The 17,281-nt window shown below is 41.7% G+C and overlaps 1 protein-coding gene across 3 annotated transcripts in view; it reads right to left on the reverse strand.

Annotated features, from left to right (window-relative positions):
• Positions 1-17,077, reverse strand: part of farp2 (FERM, RhoGEF and pleckstrin domain protein 2) — a 28,704-nt gene extending 11,627 nt beyond the window's left edge. The window contains exons 1-13 of one of the 3 annotated variants that reach the window (XM_071487212.1): positions 16,916-17,077; positions 16,079-16,312; positions 9,345-9,449; positions 7,866-7,908; positions 7,705-7,783; positions 7,361-7,458; positions 6,821-6,935; positions 4,392-4,539; positions 4,189-4,284; positions 3,897-4,060; positions 3,690-3,758; positions 3,487-3,544; positions 3,074-3,341 (exon numbers count right to left, since the gene is read on the reverse strand). In XM_071487212.1, the coding sequence (XP_071343313.1) occupies positions 3,074-3,341; positions 3,487-3,544; positions 3,690-3,758; positions 3,897-4,060; positions 4,189-4,284; positions 4,392-4,539; positions 6,821-6,935; positions 7,361-7,458; positions 7,705-7,783; positions 7,866-7,908; positions 9,345-9,449; positions 16,079-16,279 (1,444 nt within the window). In that variant the 5' untranslated portion in view covers positions 16,280-16,312; positions 16,916-17,077. The remainder of the gene's footprint in view (positions 1-3,073; positions 3,342-3,486; positions 3,545-3,689; positions 3,759-3,896; positions 4,061-4,188; positions 4,285-4,391; positions 4,540-6,820; positions 6,936-7,360; positions 7,459-7,704; positions 7,784-7,865; positions 7,909-9,344; positions 9,450-16,078; positions 16,313-16,915) is intronic. The other 2 variants (XM_071487210.1, XM_071487211.1) reach the window with 2 other exon arrangements.
• Between the last annotated feature and the right edge of the window lie 204 nt (positions 17,078-17,281).

Raw genomic sequence — 17,281 nt, forward strand, 5'->3', positions numbered from 1 at the left:
TCTATTTTCTTTTTTTGTTTTTATAAGGAAAAATAAAAATGGCTACTTGCCATCCTTCAAAATGACAATGAGAACAGGTGAGTATTTATCCACTGTTTTGATTACTAAAGAGGAAAACTCTTAATTTCAATAGCCCCTTTCCCACATAGGTGTTTGGCGGAAACATCCCAAACCTATTACAAAGTAAACAGGAACGTACACCTGAGATAAAAGCATATTGCATGGAAAGAGTGAGACTAAGTGCTTTAAGGCAATGCAGTGCAAGTGCTGTGGACAAAACAAAACTCTGTAACGTGTACAGAAAAAAGCAAACTCTGCAGAAAGTCAAGTGAAATCTCCCCTCAGGCAGATTTAAGTGAGCTCAAACAAAAGGAAATTAAAAATTGGACTTGGTGAGTCACTGTTTTGAAGAGGAAATGACATCAGTGAACTAACAAAATGCTACCGATTAGTTTGACATGAACACAGTATGATGTTTTCATGTTGTATGGCACAGTAAAAATCATCTGAGGCCAGGCTTGACCTGACCTGACACCTCAGACTAATCTCTGAAGCCTGGAGGGTGCTCGATTAAAAAAAGCTCTGTGCATGCTTGTATATTAGTGACTGACCACATGACTGAAAACAATCGTTCCTTTATCAAAGCTTAGAAATAACATTTTAAAAAATCCAGCTAATATAAAAAGTGATGAAAAAGTCATAGCTAATGTGCAAAAGACCCCGATTCCTTCCAATACACAGAAAACCATCTTGTTGGTATCCTGACGTTAGCTAATGCTAAAACCCTGAAACATGCTAAAGGCAACATGTCAGAAGAGACGAGGCAACGTCAACTTTTACCCTACACACACACACACACACACACACACACACAGTACAATCAAACCTACCACACCTACTATAGTGAAAGGGTCTCCTGGAAATTACAAAACTTTGATGGTTTCAAATGCTGAAAAACGCTACATCTGGATGCTCCACAATCTGACACTTAGTATTACTGTATCAAACACTATTATACATGGTTTACTACAGCCTTACCTACACATAAGATGATACATTCATTTTGTATAAAGTGGTGTTAACAGTGTACTTAATGGCTCATTAGCACACTGCTTACATTCGTCAACTTAACTAAACATGAAGTAAAAATATTAGTTGGTGAAATACTTTTATCATTTATTTTATCCTTCACCTTCTTCGTGCTGTGGACTAGTCTGATGTGAAACTGCTTCAACCACTTCTGCCAGCAGATGTCAGTGAGGCACAGAAGTGCAAATGCAAAGTGTGGCTTCATGGCATGTGTTGTTTTTTTAAATACAGGAGGCCTGTAAGGATCACTGAACCTTGACAACTGTTGGTTTCATCTTTACCCTGAGATTAGAGACATTAGAGACAGATTGATGCTTACTACTCTGATTCTACTCCAAACTCTACTCTGCACAAAATGTATCATCTAATATAAGAAATCTGAAAGCCAGAAGATGATTATTACTGGTGATAATAATTAAGTATTGATTAAGTACTTTGTAAATGAAACTTTAAAAAAATGTGATACCATATTTATTGGTCAAATATGTTTAGAAATCACCATAAAAAAAACTCTACATTACTTACAAATTTTCTTTCATTAGCTATATTTGAGTTTTACTATATTGAAATCCTAGCAAATTTAACAAGACATTCCTATGCTAACTTGTTAATTTGTGTTTTAAAGGATGCAAAATGAGTATTTAAGATATAAAGCTTCCAAAAGAAAAGCACAAAATGTTTTGCATTTTCTGACATGTTCGGGGGATATACCCCAAAAACCTCATCAACATTTGCTCTGAATAGCCAGAAAAAAAAACCAAAAAGACTATGTTATTCAAGAATTTCATGAAAATGGAGGCCAAAATTTGATAAGCCAAGTTTCATGAGAAGACAGGAGTGATAAAAAAGCACCGCAACCTGAGCATGGCATGGTACCAAGGACAACAGGTCAAATCACTGATACAAATAAAAAGAGCTGCTGCAGAAAACCAAAGTATGAGGCAGAAATGAAAAATGAAAGCATGTAGCTGCTGCTTATTGTTAATTATGATGTGGCAAAGGTGTTTTTTTTTTCTATACATTGGACAGCCCTGAACCCAGGCCTCAAGTGCTTTAAGGACATGTTACATTTTAATATGAGGAGATCCAGAGGTGTCTGCAAGTGCCAGGGCCTGCAGGTTGTGACACTGCAGGAGGAACCCCTCTATACCACTGCTCCCTGTCAGGGGATTACTGTAAAACAGGTTCTGCTCAGGGGGCAGGATGCTGTCTGAGCCCCAGTCAGAGTCTGAGTCTGAGCTGCCGTTCCCAGAGCCCTCAGTGGCCGTGGGTGGGTAGCTGAGCTGCTCGAGCTGCTCTACCAGGTCACTGAACTGCACAGCAGAGCTGCTCTCAGAGCGCACAGAGTACGCTGGGAAGTTGACCATTGAGCTGGCCTCTGACTGGATGTCAGAGCCTGGCAGACGGAGTGAGGAGGAGTCAGGGCCTCCATAACCCACTGACATGGACTCACCTGCAGAGCTGAGCCCCAGGTTGTCCAGGGAACTGCACTCGGAGCGATTATTCATCAAGGAGCTGGTCTCAGAATGACCAACAATGCTATCAGGGAAGGGATTGTCATTACCATTCAGATCCTCAATGCCCACACTAAAGATCCTGTTTTTGCCCAGGTCAGATTCCTCCACATCACGAAACTGGTCTACTTTATCATCAAGCCCATAAGAGTAGGCCTCGGCCCCCCCACCATAAAAAGATATTTCAGTGGGATCATCATCTATGAACTCCTCAGTGACATGCAGAGGTGAGTTGGACATTGAGTACATGGGGATCTGTTTTGTACGCAAAAGCTCCGCCTCAAAAGCCTCAGGTGTAAGAACCCCCTTCCTCTTCCCTCCACCCCCTCCCACCGAGCACCCAGGTCCCCGTCTCCCACCAAGCTCACTATCCTCATTGCCATTTTTGGAAGGCTGTGATTGGGAAGTGCCACTCTCTACACACACAAACAAGGGGCTGCAGTGTCCTGCTGCCTGATTACTAGGGGCACCTTGAAAAGCGTAGTGGGATGGGGAAGCAGCCTTGACAGGTTCTTCCGTCGGTGGGCTGGGGGGTCTGGTAGCTTGCAGAGGGGACTGAAGCTGGTGCTGGTGCTGATGCTGTAGAGGCGCTGGACATTGGCTCAGTGCGGGCAAAGGCTGGGGCTGAGGTTGGAGTTCTGTTCGTGGGAGGACACTAGAGATGTGCGCCGGGTGGAAGGACACTGTAGCAGAAGAAGGGGAGCCTGGGGCCCTGAGACTGTCATTGAATGACAAGCTCTGAAATAATGCAACACAGACAGGACAAGGAAAGAAAAGAGAGTGGAGAGTAATAAAAGAGAGGAGAATTATATTAGTTTATTCATTAAAGTAAAGTATTTAGTTTATTCGTTGCAAAATGCATCAACCTTGTAGCGGCACTGACCTGTTTTGGCACATCTGTTGCTAAGGAGCGAGCAGACATTCGTATTTTACTGTTCCTCCTAAACAACAAAGAACCTCCTGTCAGTATTATGATGATAAATGCAGTGTGGAAACATTTCCCAGGCAATGCTTAGGAAGAATTAGAAGGGCAAACAGCTTGTCTTTTCGATAAACAGTGTATATACTTTATATGGAAACACACACCTCTGGTATGGCGTTCTCTTTGCTCCGTTTTCCCTGACGTACTCCACAAGTTGCTTCTGAGTCCTTCCACTGAATTAAAAAAAAAAAAAAATGAATGACGAAACCATTAAACCTTTTTAATGTTTCATTGTACAAGAAACCCCAAAGTTCCTATAAAGAAGCATTAAAGATGACAAATGCCTTTGTTTTTATGTGAGAAGTTAGTACCTGTATCTGAAGGACGAGCCTCTGGTGAAGAGGATAGCTTTGGATTTGGGTTGTGGTTGGTCAAACAAACGGAAAAATGAGTGATATTCCACACAGATCTTCCAAAAGATTTTACATTGGTCCCGACTGGCCATCATAAACTCCAGAGTGTCCTGATGGGGCCCCTAAAAACGAAGATTAAAAAGAAACAGAGAAATCACACAGTCAGCTGGTCAGTGGATGTGGAAAGTGAGGCGATAAAATAAATATTCTTCTTCTAGAAAGGGACACTAGTCTTTTCCTTGATACGTACATGAACCTCTGGGTGGAGCTTGATCAGGAACCGCTTTCGTTTGAAGCTCAGTTTGCGAATCTTGGACCAGTTGAAGGTATTAATCTTTGTGTTGCCCTGGGAGAAAAAAATAATGTTAAAAAGAGAGAAATAATCTGTAGCAACACTGTTATAGACTAAAGGTCACGTTCAGAAATGAAAGCTGGTATGACAGCAACAGTCACCTGAAAAACCTGAAGGCCCATATGAGCAACAGCCAGATTGATCTTGGTGCCTTCCCGGTCAGCTGCAGGGTGGAAGCGGACGCCATACATCTCCAGTTTACGGGCAATCTCCAGGATTTGGAAATCCGATTCAGCTGGAGTCTGGCCCCTGGAGTAGACAATGCAACAAACCCATCAACACTCGAGTGTAACAACAGATCCCCCTCATGTTGTTTTCATTGTACACAGGCAGCTCGGTAAGGTTTTGAATTTGATCTCCTGATACAAGAAAAATCTTAGTCTTGGTTTATTAGATCTCCATGCTCCAGTTGACCCAATAAAACAGATTAAAAAACTAGACACTGTCCAACATTGGATCAAGACCAGTTTCCAAAACAGGAACTACTTTCCTACTACTTTCTACTGTCCAAATGGAGCAACATAGCATCTGCAGTTCCCAAAGGCTAAATCCTCGAGCCTCTTTTATTTAACCTTTACATAGATACATTTGACCAAATTATACATCATAATAGCCCATTATAATTTAGCAAACAACACCCAAATTTACCTTGGTTTGTCACTATCTGAGCACACTGCCACGTACTCAGAAGTCAGACATCTTTGTGTAAATAAAGACTGAACTAAATTTTGACAGCAACATCAAGTCAATAACAGAGAAAACTGAAAATCTGATAAACCCTGAGCTCACAGAAGTGACTTTAAAACACTGCTGCTTATCTATAAGCTCAACATTACCCATCCTGCACTGAGATCCCATATTCTACTTTTAACATTTTAATGTTTGAATTGTCTTTGTATATAAAATCTAAATTGACAGATATCATGTGCATTGAATTAAACAGTGGAAACTAAAAGTTTTTTTAAAGGGCTTAATAAAGACCTTGCCAACATCTTTACAAGTGACAGAATTAAACCTCCATCAACAGGCTGAGCCGTTACGTTTCTTTAAGTACATTTTGATGATGTACTTTGAAATAAATCAGGCAGCTTGTAGTAATGGTTCCACAGTGGCCATCGTGCAATGTTCCTTTTGATTAATCACATGCAATCCGAACAAACTAAGATTGTATCATGACTTGTATGCCAAGCAGTGTGACCTTAAATCCCTTATAACTTCCAGGATTTGAGAGGCATTTTCTAAAACCATGTGATTACAACCAAACAGCATGTTAGGAAGACATATCCGTCCAATCATTACCACATTCTAATTTTGTTCATCCGTTAAGCAGTGAAATCTCCTTAGGGCCCTCCCCTGCCCCACTGGCCTTATGGCTAATAGACCGGCCAGAGCTGGGGATTAGGCCAGGGGAACTTGCCGCTTGTGCTTCCACCCTGGCAACCAAGGGAAGAGATTAGCAAAGGTCTTTAGAGCCACCTAATACACTGGGTTGAAAATAGTCCCTATTGGCTATAGGATAGTACTGTGCTAACAAGGAGGCTACTGGTGGGAAAAGTGAAGTGAGGTTTTGTGAGGCTCTTAACTCTAAAATGGGGCAAAGCCCCTCATTACAGTTGTTTTGCCTTGGAAGTGACAATGTGTAGATTCACAGTTGATTCAACATCTTGCTGAAATTTCTCAGGAAATTCTGGAAACTGAAATTCTTCAAACCACATATAAACACTGAGTCAGTCTGTATTCAATCTTATCGAGTGGACTGTACCTTTCTTAGCAAAGACAATAAAAATCTGTGGGAATGAAGAGGTGAAGAGGTACGGTGTGTATCGAACAAAAACTAGTCATTCCTTGAAAACTAAATATCTGCTCAGATTGGGTATATCAGCATGTTTGTCATCTGTGTATTATTTTACCCCTCATCAAAAAGATTTCGTTTCTCACTGGTGTTTTTTTCCTTTGCTGTAATGTGATCATTTGTATTTTCACGACTCATCACAGCAGGAAGTATCTGCACTAAACCACAATAATGTAGCCCTGTTTGAGACCGAGGTCAGACCACGTCGGCCCTGAGCTGTGCGGACGTCACAGTAAACTGGCTCAACATGTCGTCAGAAGGAAAAAAATAATGACTCAGTTACAGCACTCTGTTACTCTGTCAAAGTGATGTTTGTGGTGGCATGTGAAGATGAGAGAAAACAATGGAAAAATTGTGATGAACTAAGTGCAAGTTGAGCATATGTGTGCAGTCTGCAGCTGCAACAGAACAATGTGCTGGCAGTCTGGCACTCAGCTGGTGTATTCTGTGGTGGGGATGACACACTGCAGCAGTATGTATGTACTTGATGGGATCATTTCAACTGTTTGAAGCAGCTGGAAAAGGTTCTGACTTTGACTTTGTTATGAGAAGAGAAAGTCTGCTAACTCCTGGTTTGACAGAAACTGGTGTATATTGCCAGAGTGTGGGGGAAGAAAAGATCCAGCACACAACACAACATGAAACAAGGTGTAGTACAGACAAGAAGGAGCAACTTACAGATGCCTGCGGTGGAGCTCCATGATCCTCTCTTGCACCTTCTCTTGATAAGGCAACAGCTTGTTCATCCTCAGGAAGTCCCTGTCTGCGACGTCGTCATAGTCACCAATCTCCGCTGTGAAGGAGGAAGGGGACATCAGTTTCTCTTTGGGCATCATCGTAAACATCTATTTAGAGAGGTCCATGGACTCTGAGTGTGCACACATTTTAAGTTTTATGACACTGGATAACGTAATTTGTGTAGTGGTGCTGTAGGATGAGGTGTTTGAGATGCTTACATTAGGACTGAGTGTGAGTGTTTGCCGACACTAAAACCAAGCTGCCCAGTCTAAAACATGTTAATGTTACTACAGCTGATGTAAATGCTTAACTTCAACATTGAAATGCAGTCATTACATTCAGAGAATTATCTCAATGTGGTATATACTATACCATGTACCATATGTACAATGTGTTGACCAATCAAACAGACAAACATAAATAAAACTTCAATAAGAAAACAAACAAAAAAATGTAGTTAAAATAACAGCTGGAACATACACTGGACGAGGTGAGAGGCCAGCAGGGCTCCAGTATTTTCTGTGCAGATCAACCTGCCCTCCATCAGATCTCTCTTCATCTGCAGGGAGAATAAGTACCTGTAAAAAGAAAAAAAAAAGGACAGAGGCTTAGTGTCTGTCATCTGAGAAGTAAATAAGCACAAACAAAGCTCATGATGAATTCATTATCTCTAGGAAATGTCATGTAACAACAACCAGAATCATGAGCTTTAGAAAAGTATAAAAAAATGAAAAAACAAAAAATAAAAGCAGTTTAGTTTCTAAAGCTCTTCTACACAGGTCTGATATAAATATAATATCCAGTAGGAAATTACAGTCATTGACCTTGTGTACTCCTCCTGCAGCTGACCAGGGTCTGGAGGGAAGAATTTCACTGACAGTCTAAATAAGGTATTTGGTGGTCCTGAAAAACACAACAACACATCATCAGCACACATACACATTTTCATTAAATGGGACTTGAGCTGATATCTGAGCTCACTTACTTCTGACTTGTTTAAAAACAGGTTTTGTGGGTTCCAGCCAAACCTAAAGAGAAAGAAATAGGATCATCTTCACAATGTTACAGGAAGCTTTGACAAATTTTGACAAGGAAGTGACAGCTTCACCTTGAAGACTCCCTCACAACAGAGTTTTTATCATGAGTCAGTGTCTGGGTAATAGCAGAGTCATGTGGAAATGATGTGGGCTAAAATTGGCTTCAAACATCATTGTATGAGCCTGTCTGCTCTGTTACATCTGGACCTGATTGAAGATGAAATGTGCTAAATCCAGACAGAGAAATTGAGAAATTGGTATCAGCTGATATTTACCCGAATTCTTCTCTCAGGTCGCAGTTACACAAATTAATGTGTTAGAGCATCAAAAAAAAAAAAAAAAAATTCAGGAAAAGTAAAGATACTCATCCATCTTATTAGAAAACAATCACAGCCAAAATGATCAGTGGATTTGTAAATTGACAGAAAAATTTTTGGCAACTACTTTGATTATTAATCAATCAGTGAATTAATTTTTTTCAAGCAAAAAATGCCAAACATTTGATGTGCCAGCTTCTCAGTTGTGATGATTGACCGCCTTTTCTTGCCTTACTTTATAAAATATGAATATGTCTGGGTTTTGGGAAAAAAAAGCAAACTGGATGTCAAAGTAATTGTCAATTGCCGAACCAACATTTGAAAACCCAAAGATACTGAAATTTAAATGCTTGTTTGTATTTTTGTTTGAAAAATGACTCAAACAGTTCACTGATTTCAAAACAGCTGTCAATTAATTGTCTAATTGTTTTAGCTCTAATTTATTGTCTATTGTGATTTTTCTTCTAAAACTATGGCAGAATGAACTATTTAATTTAGCCCTCTCAACTTACATTAGCATCCGGTCTAAATGCCCTGCACTGGTGAGGCTTATAGCAAAACATTCAGTTTGTTAAAGGAAGAATTTGATTTCAAAACCAAAGTGCAGAGAAACAAATGTGCTGTGCATGTGCAGAATGTTTTACTGGTGTTAAAACTAACACCGGCTCTGTTGTCTTTGAAGAAGATATGTGTTTCATATCTCTTCTCTGTTGCGTTATTAAAACCTTCTGGGTGGTCTTGAATTACACTTATGTTTCTGGAAGAATAAAACAATGGAAAGTCTGACATTTGTATACAGCCAGACGCGTTAAAAATATTCTGAGATTATATACTGCTCCAGTCCAGTGAAAACAACACCAGCTCCATGTTTGTGCTGTAGGAAGCTAAAGAAGAGCAACTGAGTAGCTGAGGAGTGACTTGAAAGTTGATCTTGACCCTGACTCAAGTCCTGCTGTCAGCAGGCTATGACCTTTGACCTTTAAAATCTTGCCTACCTCCGCTGGTCAATACTCAAGTGACACGTATAATCAGTTTGCATGTCAGTTCCTGGATATTCAATGTGTCTGTTTCAAACAGGAAACAAAAACACACAGTTGCCGGTTTACGTACCCAGTTCATCTGCATATTCTGAAACTCGAGGCCAAAGTAATCACTCTCTATGAGGTTGCCTCTGTGGAAAACCTCAGAGAGGAGGGCCTGTCCAAGAGCTTTGGGCTGGAAGAAAAAACAGAGAGGAAGGAATCATTGTTATTTTCATCACTACGTCAACACAAAGATCTCAAAAGACCAGTCATGACAAATCTTACAATCTCAACGGTGTGAGAAATTGAATTATAGCTGACAAACAGCACAGGTGATGAACAGAGATCACTATCAAAAGCAGATTTGCACTCAGGCCGAGGTGAGGAGGGCCATGCCTGTGTTCAAAGTGAGCACTGAGCAAACACAGTCTGTCTGTGTGGTGCAGAAAATATTTGGCATCTGTAAATGATCCACTTCATTGTGCGTTTTATGGCCGCCTATGTTCCATCTGTTGATTCAAACTGTTTCCTTGACTTGGAGAGATAAATAAACTGCAGAAGAAAAAAAAATCATCCTACTGTACATTTACTGTCGCCTGGCGCTGAGCAGAGAGCAGCAAAGTCACAAGCAGAAAATCAGCTGAAGTTTACCTTCTCGACGCTCTGGGGTTTGTTTTCACTAAATGAAGAACTAATTACTATGTACTAAGAACACACTGCACTTGAGGTTTGGAATCCTGGCCTGTGACTTTTAGAGAAAATTATAGCCTAAAACATCTGGTAGTAATGTAAAATAGTATTTTTAAAAGTCTTATAAAAAGAACTGCTTTGCATTGGCTAAAGTAAAGCATTACAACTCAAAGAGCGCCAGGAGATTTACTGTAGTTAGTCTTTTCATTGCTGTGATACAATCATATGTTCTGCATTCACAAAATCTATAAAGTGCAGGTGAAACCTACTGACACAACATCCATAAATCTAGGAATCTGTTGTAAAATGCCCCTTTTTTTCCACACATTTACAGTGTCTGATTACAGCTGATCTCAGCCAGAGCAGAGAAACAGCGGTGTGTTAAAATACTTTGTCTGGGTTGTCTTTGAGAGCAGGCCAAACATACTGTTCAGACAGCATCGGTAAGAATTCAAAATCATCAGTGGCCAAATGCAAGGAACATTTTGAGGGATTTTGTCTCGGTTGGACTCATTCAGTGAAAACCATTTCAACAGAGAAACAATGTAATCGTATACTCATCTCCAGGCAGGCTAAACCCATGTGCTTTGTAAACAGTCATCTCAGCAAAACCAAACCTTCCCTGTGAATAAAGACACAATGACCCCTGTTTCCTCTGAGTCTCCCCATGTTTACAGTGTTCACCTCTTTCAGTTTGTATTCAGTGTAAATTCAGGTTAAAGAGCTTTCAAGATCCAAGATGCACTGCAACATAAAACAGATATAATCACCCTAATCACGACTAAACCATGAGATTTACATTATATGCGTGTGTGTATATAAAATGTTATTTTATCAAGATGCAAAAAATTATAACCCAGAATTAGGCTGATTGGTTTGACAGGAAAACCAGAAACCGATGGCAGATTAGACTAAACTGTCAAGTGATTTTTTCCTCAGTATAGCAGTCGTGAGCAAACTACTCTGTGTTGACTGGTGTGCTCTCAGAAGCTCCTCCTTTGTGTCAGTCATTAACCCTCTGCAGGAATGTAAAACTGCATTCACAGCACTGCGGCCTCGAGGGAGTGTAAAACCCTCCTCTGGGACATTCAGCTTTATCTTCCACAGTCTCAGTGAGGGAGGGATGACAGAGATCTAATTGCTCCCAGAAAGCTAGCCAAGAGGACAAGTTACACAACTGCAGATCAGCCTCACCCTCTGCATGAATACACAAAATACACCCAGCATCCAATGCAGGGGATTTCTTGACAATGTACACCTGTGCAGGTTAATTCCCTTCAAATAACTTCCTTTTGCTGCTGAACACGTTGCTCATCTGTGTGTGCAATCAGTTACTGTATACACACACAGTGGGCACACAGTTATTATACCGCTCTTATGGCATCTCTTCATTCAAGAACGGTAACAAAGCCTGACAACAGGGGCAAATAAAGCCACGTGACAACAGAAATGAGCCAAACTTGGATCTAGAGCAACAAAATGACAGACAGAGCAGAGACAGTGATCCCATCAACACTCACAACCCATTATCTTAAACACTGATAGTGCTGAAATGATGTATTGATTAATCTACTGGTCCAATGACTGAAACTAAATCAGCAATAATTTAGATAAATGATTAATCATTAAAACAGACATGGCTGCCATTTGCTGGGTGCAGCTGAGGATTTGCTGATGTAAGAGGAATATTTTTTGATTTCTGGGCAAGGGGTCAGACAAAAAAAAAAAAAAAAGCAACTCTTCCATTTTATTTTATAATTTTTTAAAAATCCACTGATGAACCTATGTTGAAAATGACTGTATGAGCCCCACATGTTGCATTAGAGAAATGCAAGTTCCAGCAAAGTGAAATGTGAATGCCGTGTCATTTCTCAATTTTTTTGGGGTGTAAATATCTTAACTCCAAAAATATTGTGAAATTGCCCAGACTTTTTTTCTTTTAATTCAGATATCTTATTTGGTCAACATTCTCCAGCCCATCGACACCCAGGACTTATCCAAGTCCATTTTGCCATGCAAATAAATGTGTCACAAATTCCACCTAAAAAGCCTGTGTTGTGACAGTGAGTTCACATGAAGCCTGTTCACACCCAACTTGTGGTACAGACCACGGTCTCATTTCTGAGCTGCAACGTTAAGGCAGGTCAGTGGGTCACCCAATCAAGCTCCGAAAGCAGCAGGGATTATGACAAACAGATGTTTCTGTGGGAGGCAAATCTTCCCCTGTGTTTGTGTGTGTGTGTGTGTGAGGGGGTGGGGGGGGGCATATGAGCACTGAGTCTGAAAAGCAGCCAGCAAAGTGAGAGAACTGCTCTTCTCATGCACAGAGAACGCAGAAGAAAACAGACAAAAACCACAGGTGTAACCCAGATATGATCCGGCCTAATTCAAAGTCAGGGCTTGGGTGTACCTTGCATGACAGGTTAGACATGGTTTATCAAACAGCAGTTGTTACTCCACAGCCTCCAGTGAATGGTAGCGAGCTCCAGAAGAACCTCCTACTGACAGCAGGGGTGTGTTGGGGCTTGTATCTGGCACAGTGGGATGTACATTGTTTAGACTTTGCCACCAGGAGATTTCCTGCTGACATACATTTTAAAGCTCCGCACACCAGTGGCCACTTTCACAGGTCTGTGAGGACACATTTCAAAGTTCAAGAGGTTCTTTGAGGACTTTCTTATCTAAATGGCAGCTTTCATTTAAATAATTGCTGCTGATTTCTTCTCACCATCTGGCTTTGGGACACACCTGTGGGCAGTTGGTCACAACAGTTGTTGGCTGATAAACACTACGTGGTGCTAATCAGGGTCAGGTGTTTCAGTGCGCCTTCTGCTCAAGTCACCTGCGTAACCTAGATACTTTGCAACCTCAGCTTTGCTTTCAAACCGCAGAACAACAAACTTGAGATAGGTGGGACCTTAGTGAGAGACAGTCAGTTGGTCCCAGTGGAAAGAAAGTAACAACAGGAGAGATACGTAATGTGCAGAGTGAGGGGCCTGTTTGAGAGTCCTCCTAAGCACAGCCATTAGATTGTTTAGCTACTCCAGCACACAGTGGGGTAGTGTGAGTGCTTTGTAGAGACGAGAGCCGAGTGCTCAGCTGTAGTGGCTGTAATGAAGAGTCCAAGAGTGCTCCTTTTTTGAGCATGCACATGAAGCACACGCCCAGTTCTGCTCCATCTCTGACAAAGACAATCAAACTCTTGTACCGTTCCATCTCAAAATCTTGCAAGATGCTCAAGACAACATCAAAAAGACACTTGTGTCTTCTTTATCACACTGTTTACATCTCACCAACATCCATTTTTGTAAGAACAGGTTAAAGACAAAAGCTGTAGTGACTCATTACACAAGTTTTATCCAGTCCTAAGAAAATCAAACTGTGATTTCTGCAACAGGCCACTGGTTGAAATTCCTAGGCCAAACTTTGAACAGGGCTTTACTCCTGAGTCCTGAGTGTGTCCCTTCCCCCACCTCCCCAGCTCAAACTTTGTTCTGCCCTGACTGCTCCCTCTGAACTTCTCTTTTAACACCAGCGGCTGCCCCTCTGTCTCCCCCAAACTCACTTGGTTGTCAACCCTGCTATTTATGTGCTTGTTTGCTAACACTAAAGCAAAGCCTGCCCTGGATTCCCTCCCACCAATAACCCCCCAACACCACCACCACCGCCGCCACCCCCACAACTGTACTGCAATTTCACACAGCTAGGTCCCACATACCACCCTCAGCCTTTTTGCGAGTTTCGAGCTGGAAGTTAAGGCCAGCAAAGGGATTGGCTGTGCTGGATAAAAGAAGCCTGTGTTTCTCTGCGCTCCTGGCCCTGCCTCCCTGTCCAGAAACCACAAGGCTGAGCTTTCTCCTGTGCTGGCTGTGGGAGGGGCCTGTGGATAAGAGCCATGCAAGCAAATGTCTGCTGATGATGACCATGCTGGGTACCTGCAGCAGTTAAAGGCTAACAGATCAAAGCACACGCGCTCTGATCTGATTTGTCTGTTGCAGGCTGCAGACATATTATGGCCATAAATCCATGTGTCCCATCACAGCATTTGTTTGCACAGTTTTACCACTTGAACAAGAAATAAAATATATAATGCTTGACAGATTAAAAAGCACTTTCAAGATGAGAGTATTTATGTTTCACTGTCCAAAGTACAGTGACAGAGGCAGGAAATAGCAGGCAATGAAGATTGTACACAAACGTGTAAGATATTTGGCCAGCTGAGCAACCAAAATGCCACAATGAGGGGAGGCAGTTGCTTGAAGGCCACAACCATTTCGGACACTCAACACTGCAATTTTGTACCTATTTTTACATTCAGTATTCATGAGGGAAAACAGCTCCAACACAGGAAAAACTATGCTGTTTCATTCATTTTTATTTAAAGTAATTGTGGTCAAATGGACTTAAAAGAATGATATAGCACACTGGCAGTTCTCTTTAAGTGCAAATTAAACCCAAGTTGTGTAGCGGATGTAGAGCTCTGCAGTCATTCTGTACACACACACACTATTCTCCCACCAGCCCATGACTCCTCAATCTGAATGAACAGAAATATTAAAGCGGTGTTGGGCAGTGGTGAACAACAGAGCCTCTCAGAGGACATCTTGTTCTCGGCAAACTGGAATCTGCTTGACAACAGGATTGCCGTCATTCCCCTTTTGCAGCCATGTATTTCTGTCTGCCACCTCCTATCAACACCGTGTCCAGGGCTTACTTTGATCACTCTAGGCCAAGTTCAGTTGTCTCTCAATACATGTCATCCTAAAATCTTGAAAGTTTCTTCTCCTCTAGACTGAGTAGTGCTTGGACCCGCATGCATACAAATTAAAACTTGTGTCTGGCGCAATCTGTTATCTTAAGACTTTGAGACAACATATGGCGCATAAGATTATGAAATGTCTGTCTCAGCAGTGCCCCCAAACTACATCTGCCAGAACCGTTATTGTTGTGGCTACATGAGGATTTAGGACAGAGTAGCTGCACAGGTTACACTCACCCATTCCAACAAAATGAATGGCTGCCAGGTCTAGTTATACTACACTGCAAATTAAAACTCACAATGACTTGGTTGTTTATTCATTGTGGAGACTCTACTGTGATCACTTCGATATTTTTCCTCCACAGAAAAGGCAGGAAACTTGCTCTGATATAGTGGCTTCCTTATTGCTTCCTATTTGCCTTCTCAATGACTCCTGCAGCAACTTGGCAAGTAAATGTGGGAAAACACTGTAACAGTGTGGATCTAAAAGTTTGTTCCAGCCAAATGCCAATCTTTAAAAGAGATAAACTCCTCTATAAAGTAATCACAATGAAAAGAAATAACAGCTTGGCTGTAGATTCGCTCATGTTTAACATTTCAGAGTATTAATTTAGCACTGAATGTTACTCTGTCACCTTAAAACTGATATAAAATGGTATAAAATTTCAACATAGGATGACAGTGTTAACATCATGCCTTTACTTGAGTTTGCTGCTATGGTAGCAGTGATGGTGGCAAATAAAAAAGCCTACATTTTGTCAATTCTGTCCTGTCTGCAAAATATAGAAAGTCAAGTCATCCCAGATTAAAAGAGGGTGGAAAGTATAAATCCTGGTGCTGGTTATTAAAAAGCAAAGTCCATCAAAGCAATCCATGTTTGCATCCTCAGTTTAAGACAGACGGCACTGAGGAATACACAGGTTGATAATTTAGACTCTATAACACGCATGAGGAAACAGACTCTCACAACAACTCTGGTTAATCAAATAATAAATGTGAACACATTCATTCACATACTTGAGTCCTCGATGGATTTACGTTGGTCACACTAAGGAACAGGAAAGAAAACTATTACTACTACTACTACTACTACTACTACTACTTGGGTGTTGAGCAGAAATCAGAGCCGAGAAATAAAAAAAGTGCCCTGGTGAGTTACACTAAGTTGCCCGAATAAGAGGACTTAAGGAGGAAGAGATTTCAGCACCAAAGCCATGTGGCAGCTGTCACCGACCCAAGCAACACGCAAGCAGGATAACCCAGGACTTTAAGGTAAGATATAGCCTGCTGTGTACCAAACTGCGGACTTATGTGTAGTGTAAATAAAAGAGGATGCAGGAAACGCAATGAGGAACAGTTAAGGGGACACTTACGTCTATGTCAAAAAACTCCTGGGAGTCGTCCAACCCCTGCACACGGATTTGCAGTCCTCGCCCATGGCTTTTGCTCCCGCTGACCATGTTGCCACTGAGGCTCTGGCCCGGCTCCAAAGTGCTGATACCAGCATTGAACTGGGCTCCCAGCCTTGTGCCAGGGGTCTGCAGGACCCGGTATGAACCCTCTATCTCCCCCATTACTGCTCTGGGCAGCTCCTCCCCACCTCACTCCTGCAAACACAGGGAAGACAACAAAAATCATCATCAAAGTTGGGGAACAACTGCAAAACACACAAAAACTTTTGTGGTTAGAATAATGCTGTATTTAGTCTGTCATGAAACTTACAGCTGACTCCAGGTGATGACTGCTTTAACACAGTTTTTGCTTGTTTCATTTCAAAAAGTAGACTGACTGTCTGAGGCTCATTCATAATGGGTATCAGGCAGAAAGTTAGCGCATGAGAGTAATAGCTAATACTGCTGTAACACAGATTAAAGCCTCACCAATAAGACGACCTAAAAATACAAGAAGAAATGACGGCGTGCAGATTTGCGTTTGTTCGCGTAGGTTGCATGTGGGCCTCAGTGGGTCAGCAGACTCCAGTCAGCACCCACCAACATCTTAAAGCGAGAAAAACAAGCACCCACGAACTGAACAAAACGCAAACAGTGTCTAAGGTGAAGTTTACTTTCTTTTTGAAAGAAGCGACTCAGTTTACCGACGAGAAGCGAACCGAGGTAATAAACCCTTCAACCGGGTTTTCTCTCCGCAAAACTCGCCATGCCAGAATATGGAAATATGATAATACGCCCGTAAAGTAGCGTTGAACTTACCGTTTTGTCCGTGTGGAGACTAAATGCTAAAAGTTTGCAACACCGAAAAGAAAAGGACACTACTCCAGTCCATGGTCGTCGTCGTCGTCCGAAGGAGTGCGCACTCAGGCTGCCCTGTGATTGGCTGCAGCGGGCCCACGCGTCCTGCCATTGGCTCACATGTGTCCGAGGGCCGAGGGCTGCGGAGCGAGGACTTACCTTCCCTCACTTGAAATAGCTTTGATGGATGCGGAGCGAACTTGTCCGCAGAGAAAAATGATACGTTGTGGCGTTTTAATAAGGCGTCGTGGAAAGTTGTACAAGTTTTACGGTCTCCTCGAAGATACGCGTGTTTAATCCACAGGCCGATGGTTGTCAACACCCAGA

This window comes from Trachinotus anak, unplaced genomic scaffold (genome assembly GCF_046630095.1).
Source record: "Trachinotus anak isolate AG129_WGS33_773 ecotype Australia unplaced genomic scaffold, CSIRO_AGI_Tana_v1 ptg000010l, whole genome shotgun sequence".
Classification (NCBI taxonomy): Eukaryota; Metazoa; Chordata; class Actinopteri; order Carangiformes; family Carangidae; genus Trachinotus; species Trachinotus anak.